We start from the raw sequence: 23,597 nt of genomic DNA on the forward strand, positions 1-23,597 counted from the left end.
GTGAAATTAAAAAACGCAAAATTCTGAGTGCGACTTAATGGAGAGTTTCAAGTTAGGTAAGAGAATTCTCCGAATACAAAACGTTTTTGAGAAGATAGTAAATGGACATAACTGAAACTACTCTAAAAGGAAATTTGGAGAGTTCGTAACAAGTATTATCTGGAGGACGTTGATTTTATATATGAAACCAAGTCTGATAATGCGAAGTATAGGGAGCATCTGCCGTCAGCAGAGGTACAAAGTACAGTTAGTCGCTGGGCACGGAGTGTGAGGTCATCAGAAGGCGGTTAGGCGAAAATCCGTGATTTGCAGCGGTCGGGGAGACCATCCACGGCTGTCACACCCGACATGTTGCAGTGAGCTGATGTTGTCATTCACGATGACAGACACTTTACGACTCAGAAGTTGGCGCTGCATCTGTCAATCAACAACAGAAGTGCGGATACAATTATCGCCGTTCTTGGATATTCAAAAGTGTGTGCAAGATGGGTCCCACGGTGTCTAACGATAGATCACAAATCGCACAGAAAAAATATTTGCCTTCATTTGTTGCAACATTTTGAAGCCGAGAGGGAGGACTTCTTGTTTCGGATTGTGACAGGTGATGAAACCTGGGTTTACCATTTTGAGCCCAAAACAAAACGACAGTCGATGGAATGGCGCCATTTTCACTCCACACAGAAGAAAAACATTCAAAGCAACTGCTTCCGCCGGTAAGGTCATGATTACCAAGTTCTGAGGCTGTGAAGGTGTGATTCTCATTGATGTGATGCCAAGAGGCGGTGCCATTAATTCAGAAGTGTATGTCAACACATTAACAAAACTCAAGACGCGCTTTCTCCGATTTCGGCACCACAGCAACCCAGGAGATGTTTTTGCTGCAACACGATAACGCTCGGTCCTACATAAGAGGACTGCTGAACACATCGGAAAATTGGCCTGGACGTTGTTACCCCATCCACCTTACAGCCCTGAACTAGCCCTCTCGGACTTCCACGTCTTTGGGCCATTAAAGGATGCCATTCGTGGTAGACATTTTGAGGACGATGAGGAGGTGATTCACTCATGAAGCAGTGGCTCCGACACCAGGATAAGGACTGATACCGACGGGGCATACATGCCCTTATTTCGTGCTGGAGGAAGGCCATAGAATGGGATGGAGATTACGTGGAAATATAGGGTATGTAGATAAAACACCATTATTTCGTTTGTGTGTAGTTCTCATTATGTTCAATAAAGAGTTGTTGAAGAAAAAATTACGCTGCATTACTTTCTTGGCAACCCTCGTACATCTACTGACCAATACTCATCAAATGACGCTCATTTCAGCCATTTCCTGCAACAAAGAGAAAGAAAAAACAAAATTCCTTAACCAAAAGTTTTCAATAGCGAAATCTTACGTTACAAAGTCTTGCTCAGTGAGACTCATTTGCGGAATTCAGGAACTTTCAACATCCACGATTTAAATGCTACCGCAATACAGAAGGCTACGTCGACGTGGCTGCACTGTCGTACTTGTCAGGAAAAATATGTAGTGTTGAGGAATACTTTTGCGTGAGACAATTAGCCTAAAAGCAACTGCTGTGAAGATGCGAACGTCTCAGAGCATCATAACATGGCGCCTGCCACTTCACTTACATCCTAATGAACCCGTAATAGTATCGTATCATCTGAATTCTAAATATCGTGTGCATTATTCGAGAATCATCAACAAATGGGAATATGTTGTTTACCTACTATAATAACTTCAATCTAGGAATAACTTCAATCAGGAACTGTATAAGCAAATAACTGAAGCTATGTTTGTTGTCTTCCATATATAAACTGTTGGAACTGCTGGGTGTATTATTTACAGTTCTTTTGACCACAGCGGTGACGTCAGTTCTTTGTCCCCCTTCCGTAGCACGATTTACGCCCCTGAATTTCCTCCTGAGTTTCAAAGGTTAAAGAAAACTAAGAACTGTATATGTAAAGTCGGACAATGAACTCGTGATCCAGTAGTACAAACGGAATTAAATAGACTAACTATGCAACCTATTGAAAAAAACAAAACAACATGAAAACGACGCATAACACTACAGATCTAAAAATATGATAAACCCAGGTTCATATTTTGTCTGTAACGTTACTCGAAAAATCTTACGTAAGCGGACCATTATTCAACCAGTACATGACAGACCTACTACTTTTACTTCGTCAAGAAAAAAAGCGCATCCTGCTCAAAAGAAATGTATCTTGCTTTCCTCCAAAGAATGCTCCTCCCGATCCCTGCAACATTGTTACTGCTAATGACGCTAACGTCAATGACATCGACAACAACAACGAGCACATCGATTCCACTAATCTTTGGGAAATGAACAAAGTTCTTTCTCGGCTAAAATCGATTAAACCTTCCTATATCGATGGAGTAAGCAACATGATGTTAAGAAACTTGCTTTCCAGTCCCATTGTAAATTCAATGTTAAAATTAAGGGATTTTCCCAATCATTGAAAGGATACCAAGGTAACTGCTATACCCAACCAACTAAACGTCGTAGATGTCCCAAAACTGCAGGCCACTTAATTTCGTAACTAGCTGTACAGATCATACTTCTTCGACTCCGCAAAACAAGCAACAACAAATCAGTACCTTGACCGAAACATTCAGCTTCATTACAGTTGTTGCGACTAGTGGAAGCAATTACAGTCAGCTGTAATGGTGCTGCATTTACAGTGGTCATATACCTGAACACTGCTCCAGCCTTCGATGGGGTATGGCGTAGTAGTTTATTGTACAAGTTAATAAAACTGAAATTCCTATAGTATGTTGTCAGATTAATTAGTTCTTGTCATAAAGACCGTACTTTTAGTGTATTCATTCGTGATGCTGCTTCTGATGTCTACCCTATAAGCTCTGGAGTACCACAAAGCTCCGTTTTGCGACAGACATTCTTTAACGTACATGTATCTGACACACCAGACTTGCTTGCAGTAGACATAGCTTTCTTCGCTGATGATACAACGATGTATTACTCCGACGACAACGCACCGGACATTCAAGACAAACTTCAGCGACCTCCGTTACTACGTAAAATGCGGTTTACGGAATGCCGAATCAAAATAAATATATGTTTAAAAGTCAATCCAAGGAGAAGAAATAAAAACGTTGATGTTTACCGATGATATTTAAATTCGGTCAGAGACAGCAAAGGACTGGAATGTACACTGTCTTGAAAGGAGGATATAAGATGAAAATCAATAAAAGTGAAACGAGGATAATGGAATGTAGTCGAATTAAATCAGGTGACGCCGAGGGAATTAGATTAGCACATGAGACACTTAAAGTAGTAGATGAGGTTTGCTACCTGGGCAGTAAAATAACTGGTGGTCGAAGTAGAGAGGGCATAAAATGTCGACTGGCTATGGAAAGGAAAGCGCTTCTGAAGAAGAGAAATTTGTTAACATCGAGTATAGATTTAAATGTCAGGAAGTTTTTTCTGAAAGGATTGGTATGGAGTGCAGCCATGTATGGAAATGAAACATGGACGATAAACAGTTTAGACTAGAAGAGAATAGAAGCTTATGAAATGTGGTAGATCACGTAACTAATGAGGAGTTACTAAACAGAATTGGCGAGAAGAAGAATTTGTGGCAAAACTTGACTAGAAGAAGGGACCCGTTGATAGTACACGTTCCGAGGCATCAAGGGGTCACCAATTTAGTACTGGAGGGAAGCGTGGAGGGTAAAAATCCTAGAGGGAGATCAAAAGATGAATATACTAAGCAGATTCAGAAGGAGTAGGTCGCAGCAGTTACTCAGAGATGAAGAGGCTTGCACAGGTGAGGGTAGTATGGAGCGCTGCATCAAACCAGTCTTTGGACTCAAGATCACAACAACAACTAATGTCAAGCTACACTTTACACAAGAAAAAGTAGTAGATGACGTGCTACAGACGCGAAATTTAACCGACCGGAAGAAGATGCTGTGATATGCAAATGATTAGCTTTTCAGAGCATTCACACAAGGCTGGCGCCGGTGGCGACACCTACAACGTGCTAGCATGAGGAAAGTTTCCAACCGATTTCTCATACACAAACAGCAGTTGACCGGCGTTGCCTGGTGAAACGTTGTTGTGATGCCTCCTGTAAGGAGGAGAAATGCGTACCATCATGTTTCCGACTTTGATAGAGGTCGGATTGTAGCTTATCGCGATTGCGGTTTACCGTATCGCGTCATTGCTGCTCGCTTTGGTCGAGATCCAATGAATGTTAGCAGAATATGGAATTGGTGGGTTCAGGAGGGTAATACGGAACGCCATGCTGGATCCCAACGGCCTCGTATCACTAGCAGTTGAGACGACGGGCATCTTATTCGCATGACTGTAACGGATCGTGCAGCCACGTCACGATCCCAGAGTCAGCAGATGGAGGCGTTTGCAAGACAACAACCATCTGCACGAACAGTGCGACGACGTTTGCAGCAGCATGGACTATCAGCTCGAAGACCATGGCTGCGGTTACCCTTGACGCTGCAGCACAGACAGGAGCGCCTGTGATGGTGTACTCAACGACGAACCTGGGTGCACGAATGGCAAAACGTCATTTTTTCGGATGAATCCAGGTTCTGTTTACAGCATCATGATGGGCGCATCCGTGTTTGGCGACATCGCTGTGAACACACATTGGATGCGTGTATTCGTCATCGCCATTCTGGCGTGATGGTATGCGATGCCATTGGTTACACGTCTCGGTCACCTCTTGTTCACCTTGACGGCCCATTGAACAGTGGACGTTACATTTCAGATGTGTTACGACCGTGGCTCTACCCTTCATTCGATCCCTGCGAAATCCTACACTTCAGCAGGATAATGCAGGACCGCATGTTGCAGGTCCTGTACGGGCCTTTCTGGATACAGAAAATGTTCGACTGCTGCCCTGGCCAGCACATTCTCCAGATCTCTCGCCAATTGAAAACGTCTGGTCAATGGTGGCCGAGCAACTGTCTCGTCACAATACGCCAGTCACTACTGTTGAACTGTGGTATCGTGTTGAAGCTGCATGGGCAGCTGTACCTGTACACGCCATCCATGCTCTGTTTGACTCAATGCCCAGGCGTATCAAGGCCGTTATTACGGCCGGAGGTGGTTGTTTTGGGTACTGATTTCTCAAGATCTATGCACCCAAACTGCGTGAAAATGTAATCACATGTCAGTTCTAATATAATATATTTGTCCAATGAATACCCGTTTATCATCTGCATTTCTTCTTTGTGTAGCAATTTTAATGGCCAGTAGTGTATGTTGCAATATGTGACTGACATTTATAAACATCTAGATATACACCACAAATCAAAAACTCTGTCGTAACGAACGGTGTAATGGTTCTCCCATAAAATATTATCTGTTCCGAACTCATTACATATCCCAGAGGTGAGTAACAAAAATTTCGTATTACCCGGAGTGTCCTCGGCTTCGGGTGTTCTGCATTAGTCCTAGCTTCTGTGTGAGCTCTGTTATCTGGGTTTCTTTTGGTCTCACCGTAACCTTGCAACCACGTTTGAGTAACAGCTAATTTGCGTGTGTTTGCATAATTACTTATAAGAACGTGGGAATGTGTCCCATCGAAGGACGGCAGTGTACTCAACTAGCGAAATCCCACGGACCAGCAGTTCTCAACAGGCAGTCGACACATGCGTTCGCTTCGTGCTTCTGTAGCGGTAAGTCGTTCTGGAGAACCACAGAGTCTCTCTTTTCTGAGTTCTCTCTTTTAATTCTGTTTCTAAATATTCTTGTATGATGCATGATTATTATTTTCCGCTACTTCATAACTGTCTTTCATCCTGAACAGTGGTTTCACACAGTGTGCCTTCTAACTGTTCTACGAAAACTATTTGTGTATGTGAAAAGTTGTCAGCGCCAGCATTAATGAAAAAAAAAAAAGAAATCTAAAACAGTTAATATTAATTCACATTAATTCAATATCTGGAAAAAAGACCAGGAATCGATTATTCAATCCATAGTTGCAAACTATGTGATTTTACTAATCCCAGTATGTACATTTAAAATCTAATTGTGCTAATCGCATTTATCTTGGCCGACGTCAAGTTATGGAATGCCAAGAAGAACAACATCCAAGTAAAGAGAGGAAATGACAGAAATTATCGACAAAGTTTTCACAATTCACATTATAATACCTTTTTAACAGTAATATATTATACCAAGACACTGAAACGAAAAATTTAAGACTACTTGTCACTGTACTAACGACGTACTTGACGACATATTGTATTACGTGTTGTAGCTGAATTCTGTCAAACTAAAAACTGTTATTAAAAGAAAGACATAATCTATTAGTGCTCATAAACCACGTTAAACCCCATACTCATGAAGTTGTGCAAGCTATGTCGTTTACTATTACGCTAATGGTTTCTAGGTAAATACAGGTAAACAGTTATGTTGCATGGTAATTTTAAAGAAGCAATGCAATTGATGCCAAGGCATGCCACTGAGCGACATACGTATATCGAACGCGCATCCCTCGAGGCGGCAGATATGGGTGGTGTTTACAGCTTTGACAAGAGCGAAGACAAAAGACGAATTTTTCGTAACTAAAGTAATTTCACTTACTTGTCAGCCACATCATCAGCGTGGACAATGCTGCGAGTGGTGGAAGCAGCCGAGAGCAATTCTTTATTTTCCACAGCCAAGATATACTATTGATATCTCTCTAAGAAATATCAGCAGAGTCTGACACGGAAGAGTTTTAGCAAATAACTGTAAATTGTGAAGTATAGATACTGGAAAATGTATAGCTAGTCTCAGTCTCCCGGTCGGCCTCCTCTCATAACTGAGGATTTCAAACACAACCGCTCAGTATTCTGCGTGTGGACCGGAGAATCGTCGGAAGACACAAATTCAACGAAATGGCTCACAAGTTCGTGATCTATGCCTTCTTTTTTCAAAGTTTTATAAGACTCCCAGCCGGCAGTTACAGCTTTGGTTCCTGGCAAATTGAAGTGCCTTTTAAGGGGGCCTGATATTTTCTTACCTCTGGAGTGTACTCGAAGTATAAAGCAGTTCCTACACTTCCATTCAATTCCTCGAAAAACCCAACATGTTCTATTTCGCTTTTGCGGAAGACGTCCTCTCCTGTACTTCTGAGAGGCGATATGTGACTTCTAAAACCTTGTTCTCACCATCGACATGGTTCATATTGTTCAAATGGCTCTGGGCACTATGGGACTTAACACCTGAGGTCATCCGTCCCCTAGAACTGATACCTACTTAAACCTAACTAACCTAAGGATATCACACACATCCATGCCCGAGGCAGGACTCGAACCTGCGACCGTAGCGGTCGCGCTGTTCCAGACTGAAGCGCCAAGAACCGCTCCCACCGGCATGGGCACTTCATTCGTGGTAATAACGTAGCACACATTACGGCAAAAAGCGTAGTAGTCCCAAACAGTATTCACTGACACTTCTCGATGCAGTGACTTGTAACGTGTAGTATTTTACGCAGCGTGACACTATAATAACCCTCTCCTCGATGGTTAATTTTGAGATATCATACCACGTGTTTTTCCTAATGGAAATCCTTTTTTGCATTACCTGTAGTGCATCTAAAAAGGAAAGTTTGCATCTGCGTCACGCATGTCTCCCCATGACAATCGACGCAATTGCTCAGATTGTGGTTTGGCTACAGCCCTTACTCCCAACAAAACTGTAAACAACAGGCTACACTACACAGTAGCGGAATTAACTTCCGCCGCATGAGACTATTCGAACTCGATACTACGCCGGATTCAGTCATCATTATAAACAACTTTACTCAACGTTCTGTTGTCAACGCAAAAAACAATATCCTTATTTGCCGCCTCGAGTGTTGCACGTTCGATAAATATCGGCTGAAGGCAGTCCGTGACTTCGATATGCAACGCTTCTTGGAAATTATCTTGTACCTCAGCGCATTGCCACTGAGCAAGCGGTTAAGATTAGCTGTTTGTATTTAAAAATGCCATTATTTATAATGGTCAAAAATTTAAGCGAATTTAATTGTTACAACAGATTTAAGGTCCGAGCTTGGGGAAACGGAATTATGCTTCTGAGCAGATAAAAATTTCTGTGCACACAATTACGTACATATCGTACCGTTTTCTACTTGCCTGCGAATTATGTGTTAGGCTTTAACTAATATGCTCTGATAGCAGGCTCTAGGAACGGTTAGATAATGTCTGCATCTTTGCCAGTCTGATAGAGCTGCAGAAGTAGGATTAATTAAATGATTGCTGCCCAAGTAATTGTATACTTTTTTTTACATCGGCATGGTTCCCACTGCAGCCCAATGAACGCAAACGTAATCCACATCACAGCTTCTCGTAGCGCTCAGCTACATACAACCATACGACGCATAGAGGGAAGGTTGGTAGAGCGTTTCTTGTGTCCAGAGATCGTATGTACACCGTAATTTCCAACAAAACCCTTTCGCTGCAACTAAATAATGTCTGTCCGGTGACTAACATAGAATTATGTATTATTGATTGTGTCATCCGTACGAAACAAGTTATAATAATTTTCTGAGTGTTAAAACAGTTTTACGTCCGCAGTACATTGTCAGAATCTTTGTACAGACGAACTTTGTTACATCACGTAACATTACATTACTGGACATTTTTGGCTTGTGACCATTTTCAAATCCCTGCAGCATCATATATCAGTGAGTTAACACAAGGTAGAAACATAAAAAAACTTTTGTAACTCCCGCCACACTTTGCAAATTGCAACTTTGTTACGTTACTTATAGCTAGGTCGGTGTATGTGTGCCATTGTATTTATTGTTGCCTGAGAACAGAGACTTTCTCCCAGACAGACGTCATAAATTTGCATGTATGTTCTTGAATGCCACATAATTTCGTATGGGAACGCACTGTGGAGCACGTTATATAGCGAAATTGATAAATGGTTTCCAAGTCCTTACCGAAGGTATTTATCAAGACAACGTGTCCTTTCACTTCTAGATATGTAAAGACAGTTGCTATGAAAACGAGGGAAAGGGTAACGCTAAAGGAATTTCCTTATAGCGTGGCATATCACAGAGTGTCGAAGTGTATCAACAGATAGAGTTACAGTCACCTGGCTACAGCGTTTACCCCTTAAGTGCCCTGTCATTACTCTTTAAAAAAACATTGCGTAGTAATTGCTTACAACAACGCTACGAATTCAATAAATTACACTTGTTACAGCTGTATGAAGTATACCATGGTTTTGTTAAAATTCTTCTATGCCATTGGGCCAGTTCTTAATGTTCCATCTTTTTCTTTAAGGAGGAAGAGAAAACTGGAAACTTTCATTTGAATTGGTACTTTTGGATGCTGTTCCATCCTTGAAGTCCGAAGATACTATTTTTTCATGGTCATAGTCATAGTCTATCAGCGGACGTAACTGAAAATAAAGCGACAATTCTTCGTTACAAAATCGGTATTTTTTTGTTCTTTACAGGGAGAATGGTCAAGTACGCTACTGGCCATTAAAATTGTTACAGACGTGAGATGACGTGCTACAGACGCGAAATTTAACCGACGGGAAAACGATGCTGTGATATGCAAATGATTAGCTTTTCAGAGCATTCACACAAGGTTGGCGCCGGTGGCGACACCTACAACGTGCTAACAAGAGGAAAGTTTCCAACCGATTTCTCATACACAAACAGAAGTTGACCGGCGTTGCCTGGTGAAACGTTGTTGTGATGCCTCGTGTAAGGAGGAGAAATGCGTACCATCACTTTTCCGACTTTGATAAAGGTCGGATTGTATCCTATCGCGATTTCGGTTTATCGTACTGCGACATTGCTGCTCACGTTGACCGAGATCCAATGACTGTTAGCAGAATATGGAATCGGTGGGTTCAGGACGGTAATACGGAACGCCGTGTTCGATCCCAACGGCAATCGTATCACTAGCGGTCGAGATGACAGGAATCTTATTCGCATGGCCGTAACGGATCGTGCAGCCACGTCTCGATCCCTGAGTCAACAGATGGGGACGTTTGCAAGACAACAACCATCTGCACGAATAGCTCGACGAAGTTTGCAGCAGCATGGACTATCAGCTCGGAGACCATGGCTGCGGTTACCCCTGACGCTGCATCACAGGCAGGAGCGCCTGTGATGGTGTACTCAACGACGAACCTGGGTGCACGAATAACAGAACGTAATTTTTCCGGATAAATCCATGATCTGTTTACAGCATCATGATGGTCGCATCCGTGTTTGCGACATCGCGATGAACGCACATTGGCAGGGTGTATTCGTCATCGCCATACTGGCGTATCACCCGGCGTGATGGTATGGGGTGCCGTTGGTTACACGTCTCGGTCACCTCTTGTTCGCGTTGACGGCACTTTGAACAGTGGAAGTTACATTCAGATGTGTTACGACCCATGGCTCTACCCTTCATTCGTTCCCTGCGAAACCCTACATTTCAGCAGGATAATGCACGACCGCATGTTGCAGGTTCTGTACGGGCCTTTCTGGATACAGAAAATGTTCGACTGCTGCCCTGGCCAGCACATTCTCCAGATCTCTCACCAACTGAAAACACCTGGTCAATGGTGGCCGAGCAACTGTCTCGTCACAATACGCCAGTCACTAATCTTGATGAACTGTGGTATCGTGTTGAAGCTGCATGGCCACTTGTACCTGTACACGCCTTCCAAGCTCTGTTTGACTCTATGCCTAGGCGTACCAAGGCCGTTATTACGGCCGGAGTTGGTTGTTCTGGGTACTGATTTATCAGGATCTATGCGCCCAAATTGCGTGAAAATGTAATCACATGTGAGTTCTAGTATAATATATTTGTCTAATGAATACCCGTTTATCGTCTGCATTTCTTCTTGGTGTAGCAATTTTAATGGCCAGTAGTGTAATAAGGCTGCACATAAATCGCACCTCATAAATTTAGTTACCATATCTTTTTGTTGAATTCATGTCAGTTTTTTGGTATGTGACAAACAAATTGTCTTTCATTTAAATGAAACGTAAGTCCTTTGGCGTCATGAGAGGGAAATGGGGCACCTGGAATGCTAATTAGGCACTTCGAACCGGATTTAGCATCTTTAACCCTTTGTACAAGGTCCTTTGTTTTTAATGATGTGTCAAATTTATTGTTAATTTTAGCTTTGTGACTTGATGTCCTCATTTTCACTAAAGTCTTTAGTTAATCTTAGGGGGGGGGAAGTCATTTCCGCCCCTTTCTGTGAGTCGTAAAAACTTTGCGTGTCGACGTATTTTTTAACTGCTTTTGTATCGCATTTTCTGAGGCGAGATTCTGGAGTAACCCAGCGTCTAAACGAGGGTGCAAAATCACCTTAATATCATACCAACCCTAACCGGTGTTTCACACCAATCGTCGTTAAGCCGCGGTGCGAACTCGATACGTGACTAGTTGGCTCGCATCCTTGTCTTGCTGTACGTTAAGCTATGCGAGCACGTCGAATCTTACACAATGAAGGTGTGGCATTCTTGCTGGCCGTGAAAACGTACAAAGTGCCAGTTGTGTGTCGGATCGTGCAACGCAGAGTGAGGTCCGCTAACTCAGAGACACTGAGGCCGAGCGTGTACTGGGACGCAGTTGTAATTACCGACCGGTAACGACAGAGTACGTATTGTCCTTGGGCGTGAAAATGACTGCGAATGAAACAGCGCTCTGTTAGCGGCGAAGGATCTCGGATCTCTTCTGATGAAACATTTTCGGCAAGTGGTGAGGTGATGTGTCGTATCCATTTATGGACAAAGAGACCAATCAGACGAGGGCCAGAGGGTAAGGGCGTGAGGCAGAGCGGTTTGTGGAAACCCGGCCAAGGACTGACCCGCGAGCCGCCTCCGGATGCCGACCCGGCCACTGTGACATCCGGGGGGTCAGACCGTGTGAGCGGAACAATGGCAGCCGGCGGCGTGGGAGGGCCCGGGCGTGGGCGTACCGCCTCCGCGACCTCCACCGTTCCTCATCTGCTGATCGGTAGGCGGCTATCGAAGGGAGGAGAGGATGTAACTGCTCACACCACATTCCATCTGGCGCGTTTCGGCAGGTGAGAAGACTAAAGCCTCTGCATCAGTATTTCGTCCTCTGTTTACTTACCAGCAGGCAAGTTCTACATCTACATCTACATTTATACTCCACAAGCAACCCAACGGTGTGTGGCGGAGGGCACTTTACGTGCCACTGTCATTACCTCCCCTTCCTGTTCCAGTCGCGTGTGGTTCGCGGGAAGAACGACTGCCGGAAAGCCTCCGTGCGCGCTCGAATCTCTCTAATTTTACATTCGTGATCTCTTCAGGAGGTATAAGTAGGGGGAAGCAATATATTCGATACCTCATCCAGAAACGCACACTCTCGAAACCTGGACAGCAAGCTACACCGCGATGCAGAGCGCCTATCTTGCAGAGTCTGCCACTTGAGTTTGCTAAACATCTCCGTAACGCTATCACGCTTACCAAATAACCCTGTGACGAAACGCGCCGCTCTTCTTTGGATCTTCTATCTCCTCCGTCAACCCGACCTGGTGCGGATCCCACACTGATGAGCAATACTCAAGTATAGGTCAAACGAGTGTTTTGTAAGCCACCTGCTTTGTTGATGAACTACATTTTCTAAGGACTCTCCCAATGAATCTCAACCTGCTACCCGCCTTACCAACAATTAATTTTAAATGATCATTCCACCTCAAATCGTTCCGCACGCATACTCCCAGATATTTTACAGAAGTAACTGCTCCAGTGTTTGTCCCGCTATCATATAATCATACAATAAAGGATCCTCCTTTCTATGTATTCGCAGTACATTACATTTGTCTATGTTAAGGGTCAGTTGCTACTCCCTGCTTCAAGTGCCTATCCGCTGCAGATCTTCCTGCCTTTCGCTACAATTTTCTAATGCTGCAACTTCGCTGTATACTACAGCGTCATCCGCGAAAAGCCGCATTAAGCTTCCGACACTATCTACTAGGCCATTTATATATATTGTGAAAAGCAATGGTCCCATAACACTCCCCTGTGGCACTCCAGAGGTTACTTTAACGTCTGTAGACGTCTCTCCATTGAGAGCAACATGCTGTGTTCTGTTTGTTAAAAACTCTTCAATCCAGCCACACAGCTGGTCTGATATTCCGTAGGCTCTTACTTTGTTCTACAGGCGACAGTGCGGAACTGTATCAAACCCCTTCCGGAATTCAAGGAAAATAGCATCTACCTGGGAGCCTGTGTCTAATATTTTCTGGGTCTCATGAACAAATAAAGAGAATTGGGACTCACACGATCGCTGTTTCCGGAATCCATGTTGCTTCCTACAGGGTAGATTCTGGGCTTCCAGAAATGACATGATACGCGAGTTCACGATTGAAAGAGATAAAGAGATTCCTTAAGATAGCTGAGGCACTCGTAGCACCAACACAGTAATGAGAGCGCAAAGGTGGCGTGCGAAAAGCCAGTGTTTTCAAATATGGATTACGCCACAGAGAAACATGGATTACCTTGAAATGACTCTGGTGACACAAGTAGCAAATCTAAGGAGTTGCTTCTGTCTTTGTGAATGTGAGGCTGTACAAACCTCAGGCAGCGTCCTGCACTGTCGCCTATGCGCGGTGTCGCGCTCCATCGAGGACTTAAGCAAAAGGTACCATCAGTGCACTTTAGGTTGTCAAGTTCTGGTCTGCAAATTTCTAAAATTTGTCATGTTATATTGCGTTCTTAGTTAAATAGGGTGGTCAGAAAGCCTGATAAGCTTGTAAGGGTGTCACAGGGGAGGTTGCGCTGAGAAATAATTTTTTGCGCCGTTTCCAATCAGGTCGTTGAGCTCACAGACTCAAACACTTGCACTCGCTGGAATCCCATAATGCACAGCCTTCTGTGGGTACGTGAACTACCATGTGTTGAAATGCTCGTTACCAGTTAAAATGTAATTGTTTCGGAAGCCATAAATTTAAGGTAGGTGAGAAAAAGCTACGTTTGTTCGGTTTGAAGAAACCGGAGGAAGACCATTTTTGGCGACACCGCCTCTGGCACGCTGCTTGAATTTGCGCGCGCGATGTCCTGATTGACTAACTTCAGTGATAAGTAATTCGGAAACATCAGAACGTATCGAACTTTTTTCTCAACAGTTATTTCTCAGCGCAACCTCCCCTGCAATGGCCTTACAAGCTTTTCAGACTATTTTGACCACCCTATGTACAGGGTGAAGAATAACTCTCGCACTCGGGATTCGTAGCGTGATTCCTCACACACTGTCAACACAAAAATGTCTATCATAAAATTTCGTCCTGCGCGGTTTTCGAGCATTAAATGAAACTTAAAGTTTTGCAATCTGGCAACACTGTAAACACATGTACGATAACTACCTCTGTCGGGAGGCAGAGCACCGCTTAGCATTTTGCGCAGTGGATAGCGTTTTGGGTTAGGATGCAGGAGGTAGGTGGTTCGATTGTGGGCACGAGACTTATTTGTTTTTATTTTCTAAAAGTAGTCTGCGTGGCACGATGTCTGGCGTCTTAATCGTCATACAGCAATTACAGTGGGACAATACATTTGCAGTTACGTGCTAAAGAAATGGAAGTAAAATCGTTTTCGTTGGTCAGCTTTTAAAGAACCGTTTTGCACGTCGTGGACGCAAATTGTTTCGAGCTACTGCATCTTACTAGATTCCAAACCTTCTTCTGTGTTCCCTCCCCAAAAGGTCCCATCAAAGTTATATGCAAAGCGCGTTTCTAGCCCTACTGCTCACGTAAAGCCCTAACGAAATGTAATGGACTTGAACGTGGCAGGTAGTTGCTGTTAATCGATGGGACCACTGGGAGGGGTACACACAAAAAGGGTTTGGAATCTAGTCGATGCATTGGTGCGAAACAATTCGCGTCCCCGACGTGCGAAAGATTTCCTTAAAAGCTCACCAGTGAAAACGATTGTAATTCCATGTATGTGTTCGTAGTACGTAACTGCAAATGTTATATAGAAGACCCACTGTAATGGCTGTATGACGATTAAGACGCCAGATACCGTACAACGCAGACTACTTTCATCGAATAAAAACGAACAAGACTCGACTCAGAATCGAATCCTTGACCTCCTGCATTCCAAATCAAAACGCTATTCACTCCACGAACTACACAGCAATGGTCTACTTCCTGACGGAGTTACTTACCTTACATGGGATTGTTGGCAGATTGCCAGTCTTTAACGTCAATTTACTGCTCGAAATATGAGCGGTACGAAATTTTGTGAGGGGCATTTTTGTATTGTTAGTGTGTGTGTGTGTGTGTGTGTGAATGGGTGTGTAAGTGTGTGTGTTTTGTGTGTGTGTGTGTGTGTGTGTGTGTGTGTGTGTGTGTGTGGTACGTTACTTCCTTCTTACATGTAAATAGGTTCACGGGACAAAAAAGTTAATTATTCTTTTAAAAGTGCATACCAGTCGCTTTGGAGCGCTCTACATGACGTAAAAATGGTACCTGGGGATCTTGTGATCACCAACCGCACACATAAATTATGACAGTAAAGTTATGTCTTGGTGTCACTCAGCACAATAAGATAGTTCGACGTGATACAATATCAGAAAGGATCCATCATGTTTGTAGGCGCTCGTGACTACTCGATAGATGAATTTGCGGATGTATCGACGTGGACTGTCCAGTGTGTCTACGAAAAATGGTGTACCACTCACAGTCATGTAACACAGGGAGAGAACAGCATTTTTAAACATATCGTAACCGCCAGGGAACGGAGACAAGTGTCACACCTGAAATGATAATTAAATCCTTACCTTAAGCTATCGACAGGCGTTGATATACATCAACGGGGACTGTTGAAAATGTGTGCCCCGACCAGGACTCGAATCCTGGATCTCCTGCTTACATGGCAGACGCTTTATCCATCTGAGCAACCGAAGGCACATTTTAATGTCCACACACTACATTCATAGTGCCCCTGCCACGTAAGCAGCAGATCCCGGGTTCGAGTCTTGATCGGGGCACACATTTTCAATTGTCCGCGTTGATGTACACTCCTGGAAATTGAAATAAGAACACCGTGAATTCATTGTCCCAGGAAGGGGAAACTTTATTGACACATTCCTGGGGTCAGGTACATCACATGGTCACACTGACAGACCCACAGGCACATAGACACAGGCAACAGAGCATGCACAATGTCGGCACTAGTACAGTGTATATCCACCTTTCGCAGCAATGCAGGCTGCTATTCTCCCATGGAGACGATCGTAGAGATGCTGGATGTAGTCCTGTGGAACGGCTTGCCATGCCATTTCCACCTGGCGCCTCAGTTGGACCAGCGTTCGTGCTGGACGTGCAGACCGCGTGAGACGACGCTTCATCCAGTCCCAAACATGCTCAATGGGGGACAGATCCGGAGATCTTGCTGGCCAGGGTAGTTGACTTACACCTTCTAGAGCACGTTGGGTGTCACGGGATACATGCGGACGTGCATTGTCCTGTTGGAACAGCAAGTTCCCCTGCCGGTCTAGGAATGGTAGAACGATGGGTTCGATGACGGTTTAGATGTACCGTGCACTATTCAGTGTCCCCTCGACGATCACCAGTGGTGTACGGCCAGTGTAGGAGATCGCTCCCCACACCATGATGCCGGGTGTTGGCCCTGTGTGCCTCGGTCGTATGCAGTCCTGATTGTGGCGCTCACCTGCACGGCGCCAAACACGCATACGACCATCATTGGCACCAAGGCAGAAGCGACTCTCATCGCTGAAGACGACACGTCTCCATTCGTCCCTCCATTCACGCCCGTCGCGACACCACTGGAGGCGGGCTGCACGATGTTGGGGCGTGAGCGGAAGACGGCCTAACGGTGTGCGGGACCGTAGCCCAGCTTCATGGAGACGGTTGCGAATGGTCCTCGCCGATACCCCAGGAGCAACAGTGTCCCTAATTTGCTGGGAAGTGGCGGTGCAGTCCCCTACGGCACTGCGTAGGATCCTACGGTCTTGGCGTGCATCCGTGCGTCGCTGCGGTCCGGTCCCAGGTCGACGGGCACGTGCACCTTCCGCTGACCACTGGCGACAACATCGATGTACTGTGGAGACCTCACGCCCCACGTGTTGAGCAATTCGGCGGTACGTCCACCCGGCCTCCCGCATGCCCACTATACGCCCTCGCTCAAAGTCCGTCAACTGCACATACGGTTCACGTCCACGCTGTCGCGGCATGCTACCAGTGTTAAAGACTGCGATGGAGCTCCGTATGCCACGGCAAACTGGCTGACACTGACGGCGGCGGTGCACAAATGCTGCGCAGCTAGCGCCATTCGACGGCCAACACCGCGGTTCCTGGTGTGTCCGCTGTGCCGTGCGTGTGATCATTGCTTGTACAGCCCTCTCGCAGTGTCCGGAGCAAGTATGGTGGGTCTGACACACCGGTGTCAATGTGTTCTTTTTTCCATTTCCAGGAGTGTATATCAACGCCTGCCAACAGCTTAAGGTCTTCATTAAATTATCATTTCATTCTAGAGAGCCGCACGGTCACCGAAAGAACAGATACCATCTTCATATAGTGTCAAATCTTGTCCTTTGCAGCTAGGTTTAAATTCGACACTAATTATTGCAGTTAGTGAATGCGGATGCATGTCCACCAATCTCTGAGCGCATACTGCAATGTACATGAGGAGTCCGGTCCTTCGAAAAAGCCATTGCTCACAGCTGCAAATGATGTTGACCGGCTTCAGTAGGCCAAAAACGACACAGAAACTCTACAGTGCCTGACTGGGGGCGTGTGGTGTGATTCAGTCATGGTTTTGCCTGTGTGCAACGACACCTCAATGAGAATTTTAACCTGTAGTGCGTGCAGGGTTTAGTTCAGACCGGATGAGGTTCCGCGATGTTTTGTGGGGGGTTACCGTGAACATAAATCACAATGTTTATTTCAACATTCTCGGTGACCAGGTGTTGCCCTTTCTTCCACATTTTCATGGTGAGTGTACTGTGGACGATTCCGTCTTCCAAGACGAGAATACCCCAGTCCACAGCACCACACGCATACGTGCCCGCTTTGGTGTTCACTCAGCCACCTTGCCACACTTCGACTAGCTTTCTGAATCTCACTATCTTAATCCTATAGAAAATGTGTAGGACTGTTCAGGGCAGTAGATGAAACGACCCTAATCCCAAATAACATTCCCCCCCCCCCCTCCAATTTGGTAGTTCCGTGGGATCTAAACACCAAAATGCTTCAGCTGGATATCGCGTACCTCAAGAGACCCATGTACTGTCTTCCGCGCCGAACTACGGAGATCATGATGGCTACACATGGTGTTTAATGGTATAAGTGTGATGTCTCGTGGTGGTGACAAATTTGTTCTGTGGTTAAATAAATAAGCAGATGATATCCTGAAAACGTCCGAGAAAGCTCTGTCTCACTGCAGCTTTTACATTATGGGAGCATTGCAGTAGTATTTTTTCTAAACTGATTACTATATAATGCATTTGGCCAAAACGCTCGACAGTCTAGTGCCCTACAGGCTTAGATTTAACACTGAAACTCACACTGCTTTTATAGATACTGAGAAAACTTTCGATTGATTTGATCGAAAAGATTTGTGAGCCATAATGAATGAGACTGCATACCCATCACGCCTCGTTAGGGCAACCGTGAAACAAAAATAATAACAAATACAGGAAAGAAATAAAAATCATTCAACGAGTAACGCAAAGGTGTTTTCTTTCATCCAGTCTTTTTGTTATTTATGTAGGCGATAACATAAAAAAACTGGAAGTCAGAGACTAATGCAAGAATTAAATTAGTTAATTAATACCATTTATGGGTGATCAAATAATAATACAAGAAAGTGAAGACAAAATCCTGCTAGCAACACACCGGCTAAACTACGTATCTACAGAATTCCATCTAAAAAGCTTCATTACATAATACGAAAATTATGGGCTTTCAAGGAAAATACCTAGAACAGTCGAAGATACCAGTTAGCAACAAAATTACGGAATTGGTGTCACATGTGAAGCGTCTAGGATGCAACATGAACTATGGTGTTAATAATGATGTAAGTGAAAACTGTACAGGTTTCAAGTAATATATGTAACTGTAAATCTAGAACTGATGAAAATTTGAAAATTTATAAAACTATATCGATAAAATTAGTTTAATATGGAAATGAGATTCAGTTAAATAAAGGAAAAAGAAACTTCCTGGTAGATTAAAACTGTGTGCCGGACCGAGACTCGAACTCGGGACCTTTGCCTTTCGCTGGCAACTGCTCAACCATCTGAGAGTGCAGAGTGAAAATCTCATTCTGGAAACATCCCCAAGGCTTTGGCTAAGTCATGTCTCCGCAATATTCTTTCTTTCAGGAGTGCTAGTCCTGCAAGGTTCGCAGGAGAGCTTCTGTAAAGTTTGGAAGGTAGGAGACGAGGTACTGGCAGAAGTACAGCTGTGAGGAGGGGCCGTGAGTCATGCTTGGATAGCTCAGATGGTAGAGCACTTGCCCGCGAAAGGCAAAGGTCCCGAGTTCGAGTCTCGGTCCAGCACACAGTTTTAATCTGCCAGGAAGTTTCATATCAGCGCACACTCCGCTGCAGAGTGAAAATCTCTTTCTGGAAAGAAAAAATACATTGGAAAAATACAAGCAGTAGAGATGAAATTATTGAGGACAGTTAAGACCTGTACAAGAAGACATGTAACTAGAAATGAAATCATTCCTTGTGAATTGGCTGTCTGTGCTATCAATGATGAAATAATTGAATAAAGTGAAAGGTAAGCTACATAAAATGAACGAATGAGACACTGCCCAAAACATCATGAACGGTGTCCGAACGGATGAAAAAGCAAAGGTCGACCATGGGAACGTTGGAAATAAATTCTATGAAGGTGGAACAGTCACGTGCCTAATCCCTGTATGAATGACGAAACAAAACTCGTATCTTGTGAAGGATCTCCTAGTATCTTCCCTATGCGATACGGCACTGAATGTGAAAACCTTTCTTAAAGAGCTGTACAATTCAGTGGTGGGGAGGCTTGCGTGCCTCAGCGATACAGATAGCCGTACCGTAGGTACAACCACAACGGAGGGGTATCTGTTGAGAGGCCAGACAAACGTGTGGTTCCTGAAGAGGGGCAGCAGCCTTTTCAGTAGTTGCAAGGGCAACAGTCTGGATGATTGACTGATCTGGCCTTGTAACAATAACCAAAACGGCCTTGCTGTGCTGGTACTGCGAACGGCTGAAAGCAAGGGGAAACTACGGCCGTAATTTTTCCCGAGGGCATGCAGCTTTACTGTATGATTAAGCACAACTTCACCAGAGGAAGAGATCGGTTGGTAGGACATGTTCTGAGGCATCAAGGGATCACCAATTTAGTATTGGAGGGCAGCGTGGAGGGTAAAAATCGTGGGGGGAGACCAAGAGATGAATACACTAAGCAGATTCAGAAGGATGTAGGTTGCAGTAGGTACTGGGAGATGAAGAAGCTTGCACAGGATAGAGTAGCACGGAGAGCTGCATCAAACCAGTCTCAGGACTGAAGACCACAACAACAACAACAAGAAAACTTGTCAAATACGCAAAGTGTCGACGCTGCACGATGAGGAATGTGGTTTCAGCTTATCCCATCACTTACAAACACTATTGATACTTTGCTATGAAAGGTAAATGTAGCGGTTGTAAGTGGGCTGCTTCTGTGTTGGCAGCGCTGTGTAGCGCTTTTCATTGGATCTCGGACTGCGCTTTCTTTGGAAGAGACTGTGCCTGGTTGGACTCTTTGTTGAAAGTTAATCGCCAGTAGTGTTGGGCAGTTGGAAGTTAGTCGCCAGCAGTGATGGAAGTACTGTTGGGCAGTTGGAGGTGAACAGCCAGCAGTGATGGATGTTAGAAGTTAGCATTGATGAAAGGTAGAGGTCTGAAGTGTTAGCGTAGGCTAACGATCTGTACGTGTTCGACTCGGGGATTGAATATTATTCATGATTATATACCTTTGTACTAGATGTCAATGAAGATTTATGTTTGTGTCTGAATTGGATGTCACATTATTAACATAAAAAATACATTATTTGGTTTGCAACAAAATCTTTCCTTTGCTAACCACATGCCTATTAGTAGTTAGTGGCTTAGTAGTTAAATAACTGGCAGTATTGACGTTCGCTGTATCGCAGTAGTTCACGTAATGAAGATTTTTGTGAAGTAAGTGTTTAATGAAATGTATAGGAAATTTTCAGGATTGCTTCTTATTCAGGGCCATTACTTTGTATTAATTATTTCAAGTCAAGTTGTAATTTTTTTGAGCAGTCAGATTGCGTTGCGCTAGAATACTGTGGGTCAGTGTTGACATGATAAGAAAAGGTAAAGAGAAAGTAGGCTCAGTACGTTCAGTTTTACTCAGCTGTTTCAGAATCAAATAACGTAGACGTTTCATTTTCTCAGTCATTCAGCAATTTAAGTACAGACACACTCATTTAAATGAAGAAGTTTCACGGTTTAGCTCCATTACTAGAGGTTTCGGTTTTTCATTGCCGCCAATTGCAATAGGTGAACTGTATATAAATCACAACTGTGCCGTTCGGGCGCGTTTAGTTATCGATAGTTCCCGCTCGTTATTCGCCTCTTCGAAAGTGATGGCTTCTCGAGCGGTTTGTCGTCTGCAGAGGGCAGGACAGGTCATTGGGGCAGCACTTCAGCGCTGTTGCGGCCAGGAGGTGCTCGCTCACGCGGTGATGGGCGTTTGAGCGGTGTGTTTTACAGCCGCTGGAGTAAAACGCCGTGACGTCTTGGCCGACAGAGTCCTTGGCCCGCTGCTAAAAGTTGCGTTTTTGGTCAGAGCGGTTTCGGTGAGATTGAGTGTCGGCTGGGGACGAGGCTATGGCTCGTTGTAAAAGCTCTGCGCTATGCACGGATTTTAACTTGTTCCTGGCATTTGAATTTGGAAGAAGCTTATGTCCATTGTGCAGCCGGGTTGGGCTCCTATCTGCCAGTTTCAAGTATCGGGTGCACGCGCATCTGGTGAATAGCATCCGTTGTTCCTGATTCTTACCAAACTCGCCGTAACGCCTGCTTGATGGCAGCCCTTGGTCGAGCGGTTCTCAACTTACGCTTCGATCTGCTTGAAACTATGGTGGCCGGCCGGTGTGGCCGAGCGGTTCTAGGCGCTTCAATCTGCAACCGCGCGACCGCTACGGTCGCAGGTTCGAATCCTGCCTCGGGCATGGATGTGTGTGACGTCCTTAGGTTAGTTAGGTTTAAGGGGCTCCGGAACGCCCTATACTTGCAATGTTAAAATAACGCTTATAAATTACATCTTTCCTCACAAAGTATTTGAGGTAGGAAGTTGAACTTTTTACAGATTATTTATTGGAATATGGGCTACAACTTAACACAGGGATTTTACAAAATTTTAGTTCAGTTATTAAAGATGATTTGCAGGCCGTTGTGGTCGAGCGCTTCTAGGCGCGTCAGTCTGGAACCGCGGGACCACTAAGGTCGCAGGTTCGAATCCTGCCTCGGGCATGGATGTGTGTGATGTCCTTAGGTTAGTTAGGTTTAAGTAATTCTAAGTTCTAGGGGACTGATGACCTCAGATGTTAAGTCCCATAGTGCTCAGAGCCATTAGAACCATTTTAAAGATGGTTTTTTTCAATTGTAATGAAAATTCACAACATTTTTTTGCAATTTTTTATTTATATATTCAAAAATATACAGTTTTTTGGAAAAAGGCTGTGTTAAATTATGCAGAAGGTACTGTGTAACATTTACTGAAAGTTTGAAAGAAATATGTTTGGAAGATCCTTAGAAAACATGTAATTAGTATGAGAAAATAAAAGTTTTGGGAATCGAGCGACAAAGATTGGATTAACTTTTTAGTGCATTCCAGGTCCATAGGATGGATTATCTTCATCCTCTGCAAACTCCTCCTCCAGCTTCTTCTTGTTCCTCCTCCTGTTTACTCTTGCTTGTATTTCTAGACTCTTTACAGCCCTGTCTGTAGCCCGAAGGCGTTCCTTGTCTACAGAAAGCATCGCTCGTTGTTGTGTTCGTAGATTTTGCTACCATTTTCTTCAGTTGCAGTTACTGCAACACTGTTCCAAAAGGTGGTCATGTATGAACACTTATCACATTTCAGTTGTATTTCACTAGCAAGTCCTAAGTGCTTTATTATGGAGATTTCCAGACCAACTTCACTACAATGAATACATCTTACACAGTTTGAAAAAATTCCTTTGAGAACCGACATATCAAATATTTCATTCACATCCGATTCGCCCATAAAACATTCATAGTTTTCACTCATTGAACCAAGCTTCTTCTGTGAAGTATTTTCTTTCCCACTTTGACTGCTATGGGCAGGTGTACTTGAGAGGTTAGGTTCACTCACTTGGTTATCGTCTTTATTGTTTACAGTAATAACACATACCTTTGGCTTTCCAACATTTCTCCTTTTCTTAAAAGCCTTCAGAGGATTTCTAATAACTTTACTTTTACTCATTATTATACTTCAACAAAACAGAGACTCAAGAAACAGAATTAATTACGAATATTTTCGAGATAACGACAGAGTAAATAAACATGAAACAATCGACAATCACACCAGCGATATATATTGAACCATCACAGG

General features: G+C 44.1%; 1 protein-coding gene across 1 annotated transcript in view; it reads left to right on the plus strand.

The window, feature by feature from the left end:
- Positions 1-5,617: 5,617 nt before the first annotated feature.
- LOC126262715 (ctenidin-1-like) overlaps positions 5,618-23,597 on the plus strand; it is a 68,040-nt gene continuing 50,060 nt past the window's right edge. The window contains exon 1 of the mRNA XM_049959501.1: positions 5,618-5,695. Within this exon, the coding sequence (XP_049815458.1) occupies positions 5,669-5,695 (27 nt within the window). The 5' untranslated portion in view covers positions 5,618-5,668. The remainder of the gene's footprint in view (positions 5,696-23,597) is intronic.

Source organism: Schistocerca nitens, chromosome 6, assembly GCF_023898315.1.
Source record: "Schistocerca nitens isolate TAMUIC-IGC-003100 chromosome 6, iqSchNite1.1, whole genome shotgun sequence".
Classification (NCBI taxonomy): Eukaryota; Metazoa; Arthropoda; class Insecta; order Orthoptera; family Acrididae; genus Schistocerca; species Schistocerca nitens.